Source organism: Vanellus vanellus (genome assembly GCF_965231255.1).
Source record: "Vanellus vanellus genome assembly, chromosome: 7".
Classification (NCBI taxonomy): domain Eukaryota; kingdom Metazoa; phylum Chordata; class Aves; order Charadriiformes; family Charadriidae; genus Vanellus; species Vanellus vanellus.
The window spans coordinates 21,238,190-21,258,582 of NC_138912.1; the positions used below are offsets into that span (position 1 = coordinate 21,238,190).

The following is a 20,393-nucleotide window of genomic DNA, read 5'->3' on the forward strand; positions in this document are numbered from 1 at the left end:
AACATGAGTTTTCACTAGCTGAGGACTCATCCATTGCCTTGATCAGATGAATGACAATTTACAACCACTGAGTATTTGGTCTGGTGAGTCATAGCAGGAGAATCAAGCGTCATGCCTCATCTGCTGGGATATTCCTTTATCTAGTAAAACTGTAAAACTGTTGGCAACAAATTATATCATGGGATATAACAGGACGATTGATATATTGCTTCTTTCCCACTAAAATTATTTCATGAAAAGTGAAATTCCACCTGCACAAATTCGTTATCCCGGAAAAAGGCACTAGGATGATATTTAGGTTCAAGACACCTTTTGTTGCTTGGGCTCCTGTAGCTTCAAACATAACTTAGTGGGACCGTGATTTGCAGCATATAAACAAGTGCTAATAGTGAATCTTACAGTCTCCTGTGTCACACTTGCTTGTGGTAATATATATCTTAATAAAAATTACTACATCCCATATACGTAGAGAGAACAAAAGATTGAGAGCTAAGAAAATTATAACCCAAGTCCTGATTACAAGCACCCCAAATCACTGAAAGAAGCCAGACTTACACAAGCCGTGTGACTTCAGGTTCTGAGGTTCGGTGTGTGCTTGCTGTCCCAGAAAAAAAGGCTTTGTGAAGGCAGTGACAGACAGTAGTTCAAAATGCTGCTCTTGCCACCACAGTGAGGCTGTTAAGAGATTATAAGGCTCTTTCTGCATGAGGGATACTCTTCCTTCTGCTGCACTGTTCAGATATATAAGTCACCATCTCTTCAAAACTTGCTAGCAACCCCCTACTTTGAAATCACCATGGCAACTCTCAGACTGCACTAATACTGTGGACAGTTAAGCCTTCTGATGCCTCAACAAATGCCCCTGATCAAAGTCACTGAGGGAAGAGGGAGCCTAGGTTTAATGCTGCAGACAAAGCTGCATTCGGGCTAATATTTGTTAAGAAAACACACAGGAGGTCAACTGTCATGTACAAGCAGAGTTAAAGCCCATATTTGTGCTAGCCTGTACCAAGCAGGGTTCTTGTTTTACTTTCCAACGTGCCTCCAATTGCCTGCTGCCCCTCTCTCCTTCAAACCCCCTCTCCAGCCCACCAGCTGAGAACCTAAATAAATTAACAATGCCACCTCCAGCACTATCTTGTTTCAGGGAAATAAAATCTTTTGAGAGGTTAGATTTGTATATAGCAGAGCCCAGACATCGTTAAGCAAGTAGTAGATTTCACACAGAAGTGGAAAATTGGATAGCAAGCATTGCCACCAAGATGGTCCCGTACTCAACTTCACGTGTGCAAATCGCTCAGAGCAAACAGCCAGCTCCTTGGGCCCTCTCTGAACTTAAGAGAGCATGTGTTAGTAGAGCTCCTGTCTTCTCAGATATATGTATATTGGAGTGGTGGGCCTGTGAAGGATGGGAAACTACCAATCTGCCTAATTCAGTCTCTGAGAGACAGATATTTCTCACACACCGAATGTTTACAAAATATACTTTACAGAGATATTCAGGTTTAAATTATACAGGGTTGTACATTTCATTTGTCTTTGTGGAAAGTGAACTAGCAGTATAATTCATAGAAATTGAATCTAAATACAGCATATACTTTCTATGAAAGAAATGGATTGGAAACCCTTTCCCCTCACTCCAAGACCTAGACATCTTCAAGGATAACAGAACAAATATATCAGTGATGTCAATCTCTTCTTCTGGAATTTTCAAAAGGTTAGACAGAAAGCACCTTTGAGCTCAAAAAGATGGGATAATATCACTGGATTCATCTTTCCTTCCTCCCCGGCTCTCCCTTTTTATTCAGAGGAAAGTAAATTCGTGGAAATAGACAAATCAAATTCTGCATATGCAGCTCAGCGTGAACACCTTGCCCTGATTCAGAGACTGTCTCGTTCAGAGAATGTGCTCTATGCAGCAAACCTGGAAAACCTTTCTGCTGGGATGATGAGCAAATCTTGTGATAACCTCAGTGTGGAAACCAACAACAGGACTAGAGAGAAAAGCAATCTCCGCAGGTAGGTTTGCTTTTCCCTCTAAATGTGTGTAAAAATACTCAGTCATAGACTATATCATTGCAAAGCTCTATAGTAAACTGTGAAGCAGACTTTTTTTTTTTTTTTCAGTCTTTATTGTGGTCACACCAAAAGGCCTGGGTGTCCGTGGTGCCAGCAGTAGTGCAAACACGGGTGGGAAGCTAACAGTCTAACAGATAAGAACTTAAAAAAGAATGACATTTAAATTTGTACCAGGCTCGGGAATGAACCACTTATTGGGTTATGGAAAAGGATAAAAATAAGGGAGAATAAAAGTAAAATCTTTAATGTCTGTGTACCTTCTCTGGAAATGGCAGTATGTGAACTGAATGCACGAGGGAAGCTGGTTTTGAGCAGGTCTTACCTAATTGATTCCTCCATGTATAAATGTGCAAATCTTAGACAACAGCGTAAGAACTTTTCCCTTTTCATTTGCATTGGTACATTCACCAGTGTAGGCGGTTACTATAGCTGCACAGAGTCTCAAGGCCTTTGATGAATTCTAGTGCCTTTTAGAATACTAAGAGTTAGAACAGAGCCAAGAAGAACAAGAATTACCAGGAAAACTTTCAGATGCGGTTTTGTCTAAATGGAGAGCAGGGCTAAATGAATCATGCTGAGGCTATGCTGCGTTTCCCTGATGCCTGCACTCAGCTCAGAGAAAAACACAGGGGGAAATCAGTCGATGTGAGTGGTCTAATGGCAGCTGTTATTTGGAAGCAAATGCTGGCAAGGATAAACTACCTCTCCTCTACAATGAAATGTGGGCCAGAAATCAGAATACTCATTGAAAGGCTATAAACATGCGCGTTCCCAACTCTCTGACAGACTAATGACAATGAAGAGTGCTAAATACCATTGCTGATTTGTTATTGTAATGCCGTCTTCATTTCCTGCTGTGCAGATCCACATCAGGGCTATCCCAGTCAGAAACGCACATCAATTTGAACGGAAAGCAAAGGAGTTATGACTACCTCTCTATCCACTCAACTCAGAACACAATCAGCGGTGAGTGCAATAATCACAATTCCGTATTTATTGTTTCAATAGCAGGAGACCAAAATATATTCTACTTACAGATTAAAGAATAACCTTTTGCACTTCTAGTCCTGGGAATTAACCCAGACTTTAGCATGACAAGCTGTTTTCTTCCCTTTCACTCCTGCTTTCCAAAAGGATCAGTGGTAAGGGACTTCATGATAAAATTATTCTATCGCTCGTGCCTAATGCTCTTCAGAGACTTAGTTCAGTACACCCAGGACTCTTGCATGGGGCAATATCCCTACGCTCAGAGGTCATAATTTGGTTTGCAATTGAGATCAACCCAATTAATTATGCATGAGACAACATAGGCTCCAGGTCCTTCCTCTGTTCTTGCATCTGCATGACACTAACTGGAATAAGAGCTGGACACCTAATTTTCTAACAGAAGCCATATTGCATGCACACAGTGAGCAGCTACATGGAATACAAAGCTATTATTATTTGTTGAGTTCATTTTAAAATTAGAACTGTATTTTAAACACACTGTGGCAATTGCACAACATTAAGTAGTGTTAACATTACAAAAGTCACCATCACAATCAGTGCTGATGGGATTGCACCTACAGAGTCAAAAGGGCCTACAGGGCCAAAGGGTAGAGTTTCCAAAGGAACCCGTAGGAGATTTTGTGTCCACATCACCTTTATGTTCAATGGGCACTACATGCCTTTCTCTTTATATATCCTAATCTTAATAAAAACATTGCAGATAAAGGCATAGTCTTACAGAAAGGAACATTATAGGAAGAGCTTACACAGCTACTGTACATATACTTGTCTAAAGAATGCAAATTTCCAAACACTTGTTTGAGCTTCCTTTCTGAATTATATTGGTTCAAAGTAATGGTAATGTTGAAAACAAGGACAAAATACATTTTTAATTTTTGAAGCCCCAGTTTTGCATACTATATGAATCTACTGTCTCCCTGCATTAATCTGCATTTATTCTAGCTGTTTTGTTTCTGCAGCACCTGGATCACCAGCCATCCAAAAGGAAGTCTTGCTAAGTGGTCTAGAAAGAGAAATCATATGTGTCAGCCTAAAACGTGACCCTAAGAATGGATTTGGTAAGTAAAGAACATGAATATTATGTTTGTTACTGGGACTGGCAGATCCTGGTGCTAACACTGATACTTGCTGACTCAAGCTGGGCAAGATTGTAACCTTCTTCACCTAATTTATTCTTCTTATAGAATAAGGCTACCAATCTTTGTGAAGGGGACAGAATTTCCGAGACTGAAAAGGGCTAAGCACATAAATCAAGACCACAATTTTTTCAGAGGATTAACTAAGGCCACAGAGGTCAAGAGAACCAAGTGCTAAGAGTAGAATGAAAGGAACAAGGGTCTAGTTTTGTATCTGAAATACATGTACTGTGATTTTATTTATCTTAGAACTTATACAGAGGGAGATTATGTTCTGCAAACCTTTCAGGTATTACCTGTGGGGGTGCAAAATATGTACACGTGCTTAACATGAATATTTCCTGACTTTTGGATTCTTATTTGCATAACATTTTTTTTTTTAATATAATACACTATTGCACTGTATCCTGTTCTCGTGGATGAGTTCAGAGGACCATCAGGTTTCGGAGCTGACCACTAATACACCTAAATGTCAAATTTCTAAATGGTGCAGGTCTGTGTGGAATATCCTGATCTCAAACCCAACTATTCTACCAGTGAGAAAAACGTATTCTGCAATAGGCAAAATATTCAGACATAGGATAGTGAAATTGAAGTACTTAACAATAGATTTAATTTTCTTAGATATCTCTTACATATCCGTTAGAATTTTACATGGCCTACCTCAGGGGCCCTAGACTACATGATGTAGAACAGTGTTTGAATTTATCTAATGAGCTTTTGTACCATTTTCCTCCTGCAGGTGTTCAATACTAAGGTCCACATAGTTTACAACTCTTGTAAGAAAGTAGCTGGAATCTTTAGAGGTCCTAAGCCAGGAAAGTATTCTTATTGAGAAATTATATTTAAATAGTCACCAAAGTTACCAGCACACTTTAATTATAACATGAGTTTAAAGATCTCTCAAGTCCAGACCTTGATGCCATGTAGATCAGAGCTCCCCGTTCTCCAAACTACATATAAAATTTGTGCCATTGGAGTAAGACCCTTTTGTGCTCTTAAAGTTCGTCTTTTCCAATACTGCCAGTGCCTATGCATTCTCATGCTATCTCATTTTTGCAGGTTTTGTAATTATTGGAGGAGAAAATGTGGGAAAATTAGACCTCGGTATCTTTATCGCTTCAATTATCCCTGGGGGACCTGCAGACAGAGCTGGAAATATCAAACCAGGTCACTGTCCTTAGTTTTTAATTAGAATTAAAATACTTTCATGGTTTAAAGCTAGCTACTCTGGATTTATTTCCCTATTTAGATTTGCTTTGTCTTGTTTTTATCCTTTTTTTTTTTGTTTGTTTAAGGAGGACGACTCATCTCTGTGAATAATATTAGTCTTGAGGGAGTTTCATTTAATACTGCAGTTAAAATCATACAGAACTCTCCTGATGAAGTAGAGCTCATCATCTCTCAACCCAAAGGTATAAAGGCAAATGCTTTTCTGGCTATAGAATGCTAAGAGTTAACTCAGGACACTGGTATTTATTAGGCAGTGGGATGTAGTAGTACTTTCTTGCTACTTGGTGCCAGTTATAATAACCATAAGCTAGCAATGAAAATAGTCAACTTCTAGTAGGTATCCTGTGATGTCTGTTCTACAGTCAGTGTGAAAAAAATCTATTATGGGCTGCATTGCTGAATACCAAGGGAGTTTTGGCATTTCTTTCTCTGATACAGAGTCAGGGTCCTTTGCAGTGATGAAGCAAATATGTTCCTCCCCACTTATAATAGTACTGCATTTTACAGTGACTGACTCATTTTATAGATCTGATTTCAAAACCAGTTGATGTAGGAAGTTATTACTTTGTCCTCCTGTGCTGAGGTATAATAATATTTGCCTTCACGTTTACTTACTGTTTGCATTCAACAATGTTTTATTTTGGTATGGCTTTACAGACATGTATGAAGAAGGATTAAATGAAGAAAAGAATTTATCAAGAGGAAACAGCACTAGTGGATCTGAGATCTCTTGTGTAGACAGTAGGAGAAAAAAGATTCAGGATTGTCATACAGCTCTCCCTAAAGAAGAGGACGTAAATATAGATGAACTTGAGAAGGCTCTTTCATGGAGTTTAGCACCAAAATTGGGCCCTACGATTCCAGTTTCTTCAGCTGATAGCCCGCATGTGGAGGTAACTGAGATTTTGATGCTGTTCAGTAATATTAAGCCCAGAATGCATCTTAACAACCTGCCAGCTATATTAAGAACGGAAAGTTACAGAGAAATTAAAAAAATGGGGAAAGTAGAAAGAAAAACTTGGAAGACGCTGCATGTTAAATTACACTGGAAATGTCAAAATGATAGATATGTCTAGAATATGTGAAAAAAAAATAGGGAAACCCTTCCACAAAATGTTATTAAGAGATTTCCCTTTTCCAGTGGAGGTCCAGAATTTTAATTATTTTCTCACTTAAGTCTCTTAAGTTTTCAACCAGACACAGAATAGCAACATTTTGTGTCTAATTTCCTACTATTAGACAGCTTCCCTATCTATACTCAGTTTATGCACATTTAGACAGATTATATTTTAAGTAACATTAGTGTAAGCTTGAAATAATGTCAGGAATATAAATGATACCACTTCAGGCTTACAGTGACAGCAGGATCAAACCCTTTATATCTTCTGGTAACTCTTTTTTTTTTTTTTTTTTTTTTCTTCCTTTTCCCTCCTTTTTTATTGAGATGCTGTAGTCTCATTAGTGTTTATATTTTTGAGACAGGAAGTTGATTCTTCACACTTACCATCTCCACCTGAAAACAACTCAAAGGAAATCTATACTGTGGAGCTTGTTAAAGAAGAGGGGACTTTTGGAATCAGTGTGACGGCAAGTGTTACTGTTAATCTTTCAGTGTGTCTGCCAAACTGTTCCATGACCAAGAAACACATAGGGAAGTGTATTTATGTGGAACAATCAGAAAATAGGTTGATAACAAAAACTGTTACCATGGCATGTTTCAAACCTAAATGTCTAATTGATTGACAGAGAAAGCACAAAGTACTGTCTCTGCTCATTCCCCAGTTCTTGCCTGCAGAATCTGTGAAAGAAGTGTGCTGGCATAAAGCTTGTGGCATCAAAAGCCCTTTATCATTCTCACTCAAACTGAGAACAAAACCTACCACTTGCAAGTGGAGTGTGGTCAGGGAGGAATATAGCCAGAGCCTCTAGAACATGAAGTGATTCAAAGAATTGTCCAAGTCGTGACTGGTTGTGCTGCTCTCCTGGAGTTCCTGGAACTCAAAGGCTGTGTCTGTAAAAGCAGATAACACAGGACCATGGCACGGGCTCAAGCAGTGGCCCACAGGCCCCGTTTAATTGTTGACAGCCCCCAACACGGCTTTGGCCTGTGCCTCAACAAGCAGCATAAGAGAAGCCATCCCATGCTAGGGGGCTGAAAGTTTAGCTGTGTGGACTTAAGGTATGCCATGACTTTTACTCTGAAGGCCAGAGAAGGGATCCTAGCCAATTTCATTTCCTAATATAAGGAAATACAGTTCTCTGTATATTTAGAGGACCAAAGAAGGCAGCAGTGAAAACTGCCACATTTGAATAATAATTCCTTGTCCTGGTTATCAAAGTTGGATTTACCCCTCCAGGCTGAGATGTCTTTACAGTCCTTGCTGAAACAGAGTGGGAAGCAACAGTCATTTCATAGCCTGCAGAAGAAATTGAGGGCTGCTTTTCCATCTGCATTTGGCCAGGGGTTGTAGATGGACAGAAGATGATTATTAGGTTAATTTGGAATTCCTCCGAGCTGCAGGCTCTCAAGTGGCTGCACAAGTTCAGGTCCCTACTTTACATATTGTCTGAAAGGTTAATAATTGCTGAATGGAGGTTGCATAGTTTGGAAGCTGGGCTAGAGACTGACTGAAAGATGCAACCCCATCTGTACGTTAGCATAGGGAAAAAATTATGAATATTTACTAAATGTTTTTTATATAGCCACATAGAAACACATTGAATTTTCCTGACAAAACGAGATTACTGCCAAGGGAAATATATTACAACTAGATGGGACTTTGCAGTAACATCCTCTTTGCTTTTTTTCCTGTATTTAAAAAAAAAAAAAAAAAAAAAAAAAAAAAAGTAATTCCCAAAGCAATTTCTTTCCAATGCAGGTGTAAGTTGCTTTGATTTTTATCACAGGAAGAACATGTGAAGACTCTACTGTAATCTGTGTGCATATGTTTTGCAGGGTGGAATTAACACTAGTGTACGTCACGGTGGGATATACGTGAAGTCAATTATTCCCAGGGGACCAGCAGATAAGGATGGACAAATAAAGATAGGTAACACATCTGGCAATAAAACTGGGTTCAATGTTAGTGTGGAATGCTTGCCACAAGGATGACAAAACACATTTGGGATTGGAGGTCATACAACTGTGAAACATAATATGCAGTCCATCACCCTCAGACTGTCCTTGTACTATGTGTAGATATCCCACTGACAAACCAGGAGCCTCATACCAACACTGTACAGTTACTCTCTGTAGCTGCACATCAGGCGAGTGACTTTGACATCTACTTTCAGTCTGGCTGTGATAGCCAGATACTGTCACTGCATTCACTTATGGAATAACCTGCTATGTTTTAAGTGCTAGTTATAGAATGCTGTACAACAAACAGTATTGCTTCCATACAAAGTAACATAATTTGACACACGTAAGCATGAAGATTTATTGCAATGCAGGTAGCCTCAAGGTTTAAACCCATTGAACCTGAACATCAAAGCAACTTGACCCTTTTGTTTGTTTTCTTTTGCCTCAGGTGATCGTCTGCTAGAAGTAGATGGCATCAGCCTCTGTGGCATCACCCACAAACAGGCTGTGGAACACCTTAAGAAATCTGGCCAGGTTTGTACAACAGCAGAGCTCAATAAGATACCCAGCAGAATAAACTGCACTTAGTATGAAGTACAGTTGAAAAGCTGGGCCAAAAGAAACATCCCCCCACCTCACCCCATCCAAACGCGTTCTCCTAAAAAGAAAAGTAAAAAGACTTAGGGCTCACTATGTACTGTGTAACTGGAACCCATTCATCATCGTTTTAGATTGCCAAGCTGGTTCTAGAAAGGGGAAACTACCTATTGGCAGAGCCATACCTGACTGCTAATGACAGAAAGGAGGACCAATGTGCAGTTGTTTCTGTGGCAACATCCTTCACAGATGGTACCAAGGACTACTGCTTTTTGACAGATGGTGAGCAACAAAAAAGGAACCCAGGTTGAATTCTTACAATGTGCAAGAAAGGAATGAATTAAAATAATTTTATGAAATTTATGTGGGTTGGAAGGAAAACTGTATACAGAATAAAAATGTAATGTGCAATATTAATGGCTTTATCCAAAAAAATCAATCTGAGGAAATTCTTTCTGATGTGCTTAGAATTACAGTTGCTAGATATAGCTAAATTTATCTCAGGCATAAATAGTGTACCTCTCAGCCTTCATGAGATAAGGGCTGGCAGGGGACATCCCTGCCTGTACTGTGGAGCGCTCTCAAGCAGGAAGAAGCTGTGTTGATGTTGTCAGTCTGTTACCCAGAGAGAACCGCCAGCACAACTGCTGATGCTGTGTCAGTGATGAATCTAGGGTGAGCTGCTGCCCCAGGGCCAGGACTGGAGACTGCCATCACTTCACTTGTTAAAAGCAGAAGATTCAGAGACCTCTTTCACTGAATTCAGCCAACAAATAAATGCTGTATCTTTTACTGTAAGGCTGTCTCATAAACACCAAGTCTGAACCATACTTTCCCATGGGGAGGTTACTCCTCTACATTGTCCCTAGCAGGACGGGGTTCAGCTGCAAGTATGGTATTTGGGAAAGGGCCGGTCTCTTGTTCTTGTCTGGAAAGAGCAGTAGCTCTGATTCTACCTCATGCTGGTTAGTGCAGGATCCAAACTAACATCAGGCAGCTACAGAATACAGCAACAGATCTACTCAATGCTTACAGAAGAATGTCAGAGAAGGATAGCATTTGAACCTTTTTATGTTGGTAAAAAAGGCTTCCTCCTTTATGGGCTTGTACCAGATGGCATAAACTCTGTGAACACACAGTGGCATAGAATCCAGTTCTCCCCATTCTGCCTGTGTGATTTCAAGGGCTCACATAAGTTAAAGGAACACCAAACCCTTCTTTTGCTATTATTGTCAGTAGATCTACCTCTGCAGCTCACAGGGAAAAGGTCTGCTTAGGGTATAATTTACATCAGCTCCTTAGGGGGCACATATGCCACAGCTCCCACTCTTTTTCCAATTCCTGTTTTGAACAGATAATATGTTTGAAGTCAAATTGACAAAGAATTCTGGAGGCCTCGGCTTTAGTGTTCTGCAAATGGAAGGAGATGCTTGTGAACACTTTGGAGGAGCTATTTTCAGGATCAAAAGACTGTTTCCAGGGCAGCCAGCTGAAGAGAACGGCAAAATTGAAGTTGGAGACATCATTTTAGCTGTGAATGGGAAACCTGTTCAAGGAATTTTGTATCAGGTACCAGGCAGTGCTATTACTAGTACTCAGGATGGGTAACATGTTAATAAAGACAATGGGATGAAACTGATTTTAAACTTAATTATCACCAGAGGGAGTTGGAATTTGCATATAATGAATCTGATTTCTACATAGGATCATTCTCTAGAATTCTTATGGAGAATCTCCTTCCTAAGAGAATTCTTACAGACAACTTCTTCCACTATTTAATTTATAACTTTCTACTACTGATGCACAAGGTCTATTGTTAGATGCACACCAATTGTTAATTAGTTGGAATCTTTATTGGTGTTAAACATAATTGGAACATTGTGGTCATTTGTGCTTCATAATGTCATGCTAAATACCATGTCCCAGATTCAAATCTCTGCCAGGTGAGGTAAATCCAGTGTTATGTTTTTACCTGGAATGAGAAATTCTATACTCACACGAAGAAATTAAACAGTAAAAAAAGGACTACATATGGATTTATTTTTTCAACATAATCTTTTCACCTTATGAAAAATCCCAGAGTTTTGTATGTGAATATGCATTGAATAGATAAGATTGGTAACAAACAGAAATGAGGAAATCATGCAATTTTCCCACTGACAAGTCATTCATATCATGAAATAGCTAGGGCAAAAGACAAGGCGCTGTAAGTCCTAGACACCTGGGGGGTGCTGTAGTTGTACTCCATTGGTTTTTTTCTGACCTGAAGTCTGTCCTTTTCCAGCACTGTCTTGCTCTCTGACATACAGCCTTTTTACTCAGTTTGTACAGAGGGGCAGACAGGATGTTTTGGCCTAGAGCATTGCCCCCTCCCCTGATTAAGTATTTCATCTCCCACTATAGCTGAAAGCTCAATGCCACTGAATAGATGTTATGTCAAGGAGGGGCTTTGACAAAGTCTCCCTTTAGTTATGTCAATATGGCAGTCTGTAGAGCTATGCTAATATAGTTGACTGAAGATATATCCCTGCCCTATGCATTTTGAATGAATTTGTCTGAAAAAAAAAAAAACATTTTATTTAAGAAAAGGAAAAGAATTATTTTAAACCATACAGTAATGAATTTTGGCCCCCAGACACTGTCAAGAGGCACAAATACTAGGAATTTGGCATTCACAATAAAAATTGTCTCCATCCCAGTTGGTAAAGTGACATGTACTACAGACCATTCCATAAGAAATCTAATATTCCTTCTTCATGCTTAGGAAGTCCTGCACTTGTTGAGAGGAGCTCCTTCAGAAGTCACACTGCTACTCTGCAGACCACCAAAAGGTGTTCTTCCAGAGATAGAGCAGAGTGCCCCGGTAAGGCAAAGCTTCTTTCAGTAAACTTGCTTCTGTAAACCCAGAAAAACACACTACTACGTTTTCTATCCAGTCTTGAACAAGGCAACCTTCCCTTTTCTCCAAGGCTTTCTATTCAATTTCTTTCCTTTCCCAGCTTCAACTCAACCTCTAGAGTTCAACTGATTCTTCCTTAGAAACCAAAATAATAGAACACCGACAGATGTGAAACATGTTTATGCCAGTCCAATAACTTTTGGATTGCAGTACTCTAATTGGAGTGAAACAGCACATTCTGAAGCAGATCTAGTGATACATCTAAAAATGCTTTACTAGGTGCTCAGCCAGAAACTGCAGATATTCTCAACTGCAGCTATTATAACTCATGGGCATAAGCTAGCTATATTACTCCCAAAAGCCGAGAGGAAAATAAAGAACTTCCTATCCAGGCTACCTCTTAATAAACTTAAATAAATCAAACAATGGTTTCAACTGGTTATTCAGCTTCTTATTGATAGCTAGCAGAATCTGTAGGGGAGAAGGAAAAAAAACCAAAAAAAAAAACCAGTAGAGACTGCAGAGACTAAAACAGTGCCGTTAGGTGTGCTAGCATTATTTAGCATTATTATTCCTGCTTCTTGAACACAACTCATGAAGACATACACAAGTACTCTTATAATGAACAGGCATTTACATTACTCTTGCTCCATTGAGAATGGCCCACTCAAGCTTCCTGTCCCACCAGGATTTGTCCCACCTGTCCCACAGCTCTCCAAGAGCTCTCAGGACCATCTCCAGATAACAAACTGACTCCTGTTGCTCTCCTGCAATGTGACCTTCCCCGATTTCTACAGTCAGTCACACAGGAGTCAAATCCAAAAGCCATTTCTACACAATGAAGATAGTATAGACACCAAGTTGAGGCATGATATGAAAAGAAATAAAAAGTAGCCACCTCTAGCAAAGAATTCATCAGGAAAAGTGAACTTGTGTAGTAGTTCCCTGGCTGAAACTCCTGAAGAATGTGAAAGATAAGCATAAAGACAAACCAGTTATTTGGTGAGAGAGTCCCTCCCTCTATTTTTTCCCTCCCTTCCAGCTACCATTTGATATTTTCACATTCAGATGCTTATTGATATTGCTTCTTCAGATTATTTTGTTCCTAAAGGAAAGAAGACAGGAGGTAAAAAAGGAGTTACACTAACCTTTCTGTTATTTTGATAGACTCCAGCACCATCTCCAATTAAGGAATTTGTAGCAGAAATGCCAGAAAGTACAGAGGTAGGAAATAGTATGGATCAGTCTACCAGTGATGGAGGTAGCACCTCTCCAGACCTTGAAGACTGCCTGGATTCTCCAATGGCAGCAGATTTCAGTGAGCCTCCTGAAGAGGACAGCTCAACTTATGAAGACCAGGAAGTTGAGTTTCAAGAGAAGCCCATAGAGAAACTGATGGCTCCCAGGGAAAGTTTCTATAAACACCTTTGGAAGTTTCATCAAGAAGCTGCCAGTTCTGAAGTCTTGCACTCCCTAGAGGAAGAAATGAAGCAGAACTGCTACTCACCATGTGAATTTGGATGGGCCAAAAGGTAGGGAATACCGAAATCTGCTCTGCAGCCTTCCCTTCAGCCCTTAGAATTTTGAAAGTGAATTGCTTAGGTTTAAGTACAGGGCTATCTGCTTCTAATCACTGCTGATTACTGAAGGTTGTTTTTGGTTTTTTTTTTTTTTTTACCATCTTATTCTGACTATCCTAATCTCCTGTCTGTTTACTTTCATCTTATTAGTTTTTTGCGTAAGTCTGCATTGCAAGACAGTTGTATGAGTGCTGCACTACTGTAACCAAAAGTACTGAATACTGTGTCTCCAATATAGTGGAATAAAATCAATAATTTTAATTCAAGAAATTGAACAAATCTTGATTTCTGTAGGACAACTCTTACGTTTCAAGGCAAGCATAAGAGTAAAAGCAAGCTTACAAAGAGAAGGCAGGACTTGTATTTTTTTTTAATGGCGACACAGGAATCATTTTATATTTCATGTTTCTGGTCTGTGCTCTAGTTACTAAGGAAGGACCTATAGGAGCCAGGAATGGGGCTGGCATTCCTTTTTCAAGAAAATGTAAATATGAAAATTGTAGTAGTATTGTAATATGCAAACAACTTAATTAGCTTATCTGGTAAGTGGTATATGGCAGATGAAATAATTAATGGTCTAGGAATTGTCTGATTATTCTTTTCAAGAAGCAAACAAAGTACTAATTAATGCCTTAAAAAATGCAAGATTTTGCAAAGGCTGTTTTCAAATTCTGCAGGCTTTTCAATCTTTTAAGTATCTTTGCAAAATATTGATTACTTATTTTTATAGTAACACTGGAGGACCCAGACAGCAATTTAATACCGTAACTAGTACTTCATTTAAAATTAAAATAAGGTCATGTATAAGCTGTAGACTTTTCGGTGGCCATCTAATAAAGCATATGGAGGAAAACCCCAGCACTGCAATCTTTTTATTTTCCAGCCACATATTTAATAAGAGTGATGATGACCTATCAAACACAAAATGTATGCCTGAAACACTCTCTCTAACCCCTATTGATGAAGAGTATCTCACTATCAGCTCAACGTCTGTGACCTCACTTTCACGGGGAGGAAGCTCTGAGACACTCTCCACAACCATGGTGACCCCACAAACACGTGTTTGTAGTGCCTTCTCATCATCCCTACCTGCTAGAGAGACACATGACAGTGACAATGAATGGGAAGACTTCGAGGAACTAGAGGAAGAGAAGGAAAAAGATTGCACCAGGGTATGTGACAGGTAGAATATGACAAGGGAAAAGAAACGGCTTTCAGAACACAACATTCTTAAACACTAATTTTAACTCATTATCTATGCTATTTCTGCATTTTTTTTTTTTTTTTTTTTTACTTCCCTGAATGTCCACAATCTTCAAGTAAAGCAGACCTTTTGCTATGCCCAGCTCTCCAGAATTCTTTACCAGTTGCCTTAAGGCCCTCTCTTTGGTCTTGCCATCTTACTATTTCTTCAACTTTCCAGCGTTCTGCAGCATTATTCCCAGTGTACAAAGGCCTAAAAGCACTCTAGTAGTCTCTGAAATTAATTGGAGTTCACTACTTGTTTTTTTTCTGTCGTGTTTTAAACCCATGTTGAAAATCAGTTTGTTACAGCGATACTACTGTAATGTCCTGATAAGGAAGTATGATCCTTGTGCTAATTACTATTCAAAATATAAGGCTCAGTCCTGCCAAATGCTGAACATCTTGCATTCCTTCTGACACTAATGAGCTCTGAATTCCTACTAATTTGAGAGTACCGAGGACAAAATTTAGCTCCAGCCATTTCCTTCAATGGGACAGCAATATCAATAACAATGATAATCTCTGCACCCTATAATGGTTGTCAACTCAGAGTACTCCGAGCCTTTCTTTACACTTCTCAAATGCCAAAATTCCAGTCCCTGAAGGCATTCTCTGCCTTATTAGGCCCTATCAATCAATCACCATGAAGGTCCACTAGGTAAAAAGAAGTAAAATTAATTCTAGAACAAGGCAGTGAGAGATCAGAGAAACCCTTATGTTTGCTCTTATTTCTACAATCTGAGGATCTGATTCTGATCTACATATAAAACATAATGGGAGATGTTAATGAAGCAACAGAAAAGCCTACATGAAACATATCTTGTGCTTGTTTTAACAGGAAACAGAGGTCTTTGTGACTTTGACAAAGTCACAGAACAATAGTTATGGATTCTCTGTAGTTCTTAACAAAGTGGACAACTGCCTGTATGTTGATGAAGTCTTGAATGAGCCTGCCCTGTCTGATGGAAGACTAAAAAGGGGAGACAGAATCATTATGGTACAGTAATTCTTTGAGTTTATACAGAGGAGAAAGTACTTTCAGATCAATGTCATTTAGCTTCAGCATTCTTCCTTTCGTAGGGTCCTGTTTATCACATATTTAGGCATGCAAGTGCAAGTGAGTCATATAATAAATGTAATTCTGGTGACTTCAGTAGGACAAATTTCAGACTGAATAGATTGTATGACCAGGCAAATAACATGAATCCTCTATCAGCAATGCAAGACTACTGAGGTATTAAATGGCTTCCAAATTAAATGACATAAACTGAATTAATGTAATAAGATAGGTGACATACAAAGGATGCAGAAATTACGTCCTTTGTAATGTATTAATAAAGCCTGTTTTCATCCTGGTTCATCTTCAGTTTGTTGCATTAGACTGTCTTCCTTGTTTTTTGCTACAAGACCTTGAGTTTCAAGCAAAAAAAGAGCTATTTTTCTGAAAGCTCTGCATTCAGAAAAATAAAAGATCAAAAAAGAAACCTTACTGCAATCACTGACATTAAATACCACAGTAAAGCAGTAACATGAAAGTGAAAACAAATTTAAGTTCATATGCAAAATTCAGAGTGGAGGTAGAAGTACATGATGGTCAATGAGATCCATGACATCATTTTAATGGTTTGTCATTTAGGTGAATGGAACTGATGTCACATCTTTACCATGCAACGAAGCCCTGACTTTACTGCAAAGCTCTCCTCCTGATCTGCACCTTGTGGTTGGTCGTGCTGACAGTGATCCACGTCCCTCTTTTAGGCTGGATGAGATTCCTGAAATTACTCTGACAAAAGGTGCCAATGGACAGCTAGGTGTGTAGTAAATACTATGCATGCTATTTTGGACAGGGATTACAGCAATCTTGAGACAATCATAAGCTACTGCAGCCTTGGATCAATATGATCCTGAGTGACCTTGACACCTTTATGCTCTGCTCCATCACACATGGCCAAGAAACAGCAAACTTTATTTTGGGCAAGGCCTTAAAGGGAAGACTAATATCTGTTATTAGACTAATGAAGATAGGTGGAAAACTGATCTTTGTATTATCACCCTTTCAGCTGAAGTTTCTGGCAGATCTCCAGTCTCATATTTTTAGGTTACTGATATACAGAAGTTGTTGGTAATTAGATAATAATGTCTACTACCTGCCGAGATACACAAAGATCTATTTGGAGGGAAAGAAAAAGAAAAAGGCAAAGTTTAAGAAGGACGAGCCACTGGTTAAGGCAATAGTTTGCTAGTCAAAAGATCTCCACTCACATCCTTGATTTACCACAGACACAAGGCTTTAGCTCCATTGTACCATACAAATGATAAAAGAAATGCCCACAGCGTATCTTGGTATTTCTGCAGAATGTGGCGAGTACTGCACAGAGATAAAACTGTGGATGTAGGATACAGTATACTTATATTTGCCCAGGTATAGCATTCTGTTTCCAGTTCAGAAACTAGCTTGTTCAGATTGCTTGAATATCGCTGCACAATTCAGTTTTGCACTGTGCAGGTAGCTCCTTAGTTGTCATATGCCTCCTTTCCCTATGGCACTCTAAAGGCTGCAAGGCACTTAAGCGCTCCAATGAGGGAGACACTGCTATGCAGCTGTCTTATTCAAATAACTGTTCAACATAAGGTGACATAAAGCACTCTGGAATAGCTGAAACACAGAAGTGGACTATACCATTTAAGTCTTTCCCATACTTTTTAAACATCGAATTGCATTTCACTCTCCCAGTCCAGCTCTTACACCCCATCTCACTGGGACAAGACTATTATTTACAATGTCAGTGATTTGTTCAGCCAATCTTTCAATGACACGCATCTATTCCATTAGGCTGTATGTCACTGACAGTGACATTCAAAACATGCTGCCACAAAAGATGCTTTCTCTGCATTATTCTAGGCTTGAAGCTAACAGGAGGAGCTGGAAGCAAGTTACAAGGTATTTATGTGCTAGAGATAGTGCCTGGCTCTCCTGCCAGTGTGGAAGGCAGTTTGCAGCCACGAGATCAGATTGTTTACATCTGTGGACTGTGGACTGAGGGCATTAGCCTGGATGATGCAGTGAGAGTGTGTGAAGCTGCCACCCAGAATGTCCAAATCAAAGCCACAAGGTAAATTCGAGCATACTCAATCTCAATCCTAATTTTGAAGCAGGTTTCTAAATTTTACATCAGCAAGTCAAACAACAGAAACAAGACAAACTACAAGAAAAATGCTTTACCTCAAAGGTCTGAAAGCTCTGACCTGATACATAACATCCATAAGATATCTTAACTCTTGTAATTACAACTAACACAGTGAGTACAAGTAGAGTCATACAACACAAATGCAAACTCTTCAAACTTCATGATCCAACACAAATGTGAATCCTTTAACTGGGAGGCTGGCCACCATTTTCAGATATCCTAGTCTCTGGGGAGAATCTTTATATTTCCACCACTAGTGCCAAGCTTTTCTGTACAATCTCAGATTCGCAACTACAGGCAAGAAACTACCTCGGATAGGAAAACTCAGAGTTACTTCCAACAGACAAATGTTTTAAAAAGGTATTAAAAATGCAGCATTTAATCTGTGGCATGCAACAAAGTCAGCCCAGGCTTGATCAATAACCTCCAGTTAAGAATTTCCCTCATCAGTTCTTAGCTGCACTTTAGATTTATTGGTTCTACAGACTGATACAGTGCCAGCATAGATGCTGGACTGATATAGAAATAGCTTTCAAAGATCTCAGAGGAACAGTCAAATAGTAACCCCAAAGTATGTGAATAACTAAGTTGCATAACTAGAGTGAGTGATAGTATGTCTCTCACAGCTGTCTTAACATAGTTCAAACTTTTACTAATGTTTTATTAACTTGCACTGATCTAGCAGATGAAACTGCAGCCCTGTTATACTTCTTGCAGATAGTAGGCAACACGCCCTGATCGTAAGAATTTACAATATAGGGAAACAAACTGAAATAGAGCAAAGGAAATTACAAAAGATCATTCCCACTTTATAGAGGGGGAATGGAAGTTGAATTCAAAGTGTACCACAGATGGTTTAACACGTTCTTTCTTTCTCCCACCAATTTAAATAAAATGCTTCGCTGTTGTTAGATATAATAAAATATTTTATATATTGATACAAATGCTTTTGAGGAAAGCACCATTAACAAAAATCATAGAAGTATAACTACAATTTAGACAACCTTCTAAAAATATTTTTCATATGTGCTTTACAAAGCATGCAGCTCTTAATGGCTCACATATTTCACTTTTTCTGCCCCCAGAAATGGCAATCCAGTGGTTCCTATAGAGCAGGAAAATAGTAAGTAAGGCTAATATCTTTGGGTTTTAGTTCAAAACTTGCTTCTGATTTTGGAAATAAGCACAAGGTATTGATTAATTGCATTTTAAAAGTTATTAACAGCCTATAACTTGGCATTGAGTATTTCTGTTATGGCCATTCTAAGGGTCTGAAGAAAATTTGATAGCTCTTTAAAGATAGAAATAAAATGTATAGTAATCTGTAAAACCCCATTTATTGCATTTTGCATAGACAGTTTCTATTTTTTTTAATTTGTTGTTATTAAATGGGAGTTTTATGTGGTCATATTTCAACATGTTTTGATTGACACTATTCTCTAAGGGGTTTTCCAGCACTTTTTGAGCCACTATTTAATATGAGCTACTACTTCATCATCTAGACCAACTTTTTAAACTGTTATCAATAAATCTATAGAAAATACAAAGCAGGCAGCACCAATATAATGCCCCTTACTTAATATAAGAACATTCCTATCGGGGGTCAATATTTAATACTGTAACTGACACAAAAGTTCAGTAATCACCTGCACTACAAAGACTTGACCAGAATTGCTCTAGCAGTAGAAGGAGTCTCAGCAAGCAGAGGCTGCATCTGCACCATCAGGTGGAGAGACAGGTATCATGTCTATGTCACGGCATAGAAAGTGTCTTGGCTATGCAAGTAGTACTTCCCAGCGTACATTTGGCTGGAGTGTTAAGTCAGGCCTAACCCACAGTTTCATTTACCTGACTGGATATCCGATTTTTTTTTTTAATCTTGCAAAGATGACCTGAAAAAGTAATCCTGGACCAGAATTACTCATATGCCTACACTCATCTGAGTACTGGCATATGGCTACCTGAAAAAATTATTCCAAGTCAAGCTAGTTTCAGATTTCCTGCTCTACAACAACTAGCCGTGTGTTTGTTTTTATAAGTGGAAGCAGCTTATTTCACTTACAGAAAACCAAGCTTCTTTGAATTTACTACAAGACACAGATAAAGCTATTTGTACTCTCAGTTACTGTGGTATAACTAAAGCATGGTAAATGCTGGTAGGACCTTGCTTACACATCCTTGCTCCATGAGCTCTGCAGATTCCAAGATTTCTCGAGACGCCTTCAAAATAGGTTACCAGATCTGATCCACCTCTGATACAGATTTATGACCTCTACAATGGTACAGTTAGCTGCATCTCTTACAAAACAAGATTCTTCCCTATAGTAATTTGGTATTCTGTTTGCT

General features: G+C 38.9%; 1 protein-coding gene across 1 annotated transcript in view; it reads left to right on the forward strand.

The window, feature by feature from the left end:
• The window catches only part of FRMPD2 (FERM and PDZ domain containing 2), a gene marked incomplete at both ends in the record, with an annotated part of 58,429 nt that overhangs the window by 19,378 nt on the left and 18,658 nt on the right, over window positions 1-20,393 (forward strand). Inside the window, 18 exons of the mRNA XM_082486287.1 lie at window positions 1,809-2,019; window positions 2,942-3,045; window positions 4,047-4,145; window positions 5,286-5,393; window positions 5,522-5,638; window positions 6,114-6,349; window positions 6,939-7,043; window positions 8,413-8,506; window positions 8,987-9,072; window positions 9,270-9,417; window positions 10,490-10,704; window positions 11,900-11,998; window positions 13,202-13,566; window positions 14,498-14,786; window positions 15,698-15,856; window positions 16,496-16,670; window positions 17,762-17,972; window positions 19,133-19,170. Coding sequence (XP_082342413.1) covers window positions 1,809-2,019; window positions 2,942-3,045; window positions 4,047-4,145; window positions 5,286-5,393; window positions 5,522-5,638; window positions 6,114-6,349; window positions 6,939-7,043; window positions 8,413-8,506; window positions 8,987-9,072; window positions 9,270-9,417; window positions 10,490-10,704; window positions 11,900-11,998; window positions 13,202-13,566; window positions 14,498-14,786; window positions 15,698-15,856; window positions 16,496-16,670; window positions 17,762-17,972; window positions 19,133-19,170 — 2,859 coding nt within the window. The remainder of the gene's footprint in view (window positions 1-1,808; window positions 2,020-2,941; window positions 3,046-4,046; window positions 4,146-5,285; window positions 5,394-5,521; window positions 5,639-6,113; window positions 6,350-6,938; window positions 7,044-8,412; window positions 8,507-8,986; window positions 9,073-9,269; window positions 9,418-10,489; window positions 10,705-11,899; window positions 11,999-13,201; window positions 13,567-14,497; window positions 14,787-15,697; window positions 15,857-16,495; window positions 16,671-17,761; window positions 17,973-19,132; window positions 19,171-20,393) is intronic.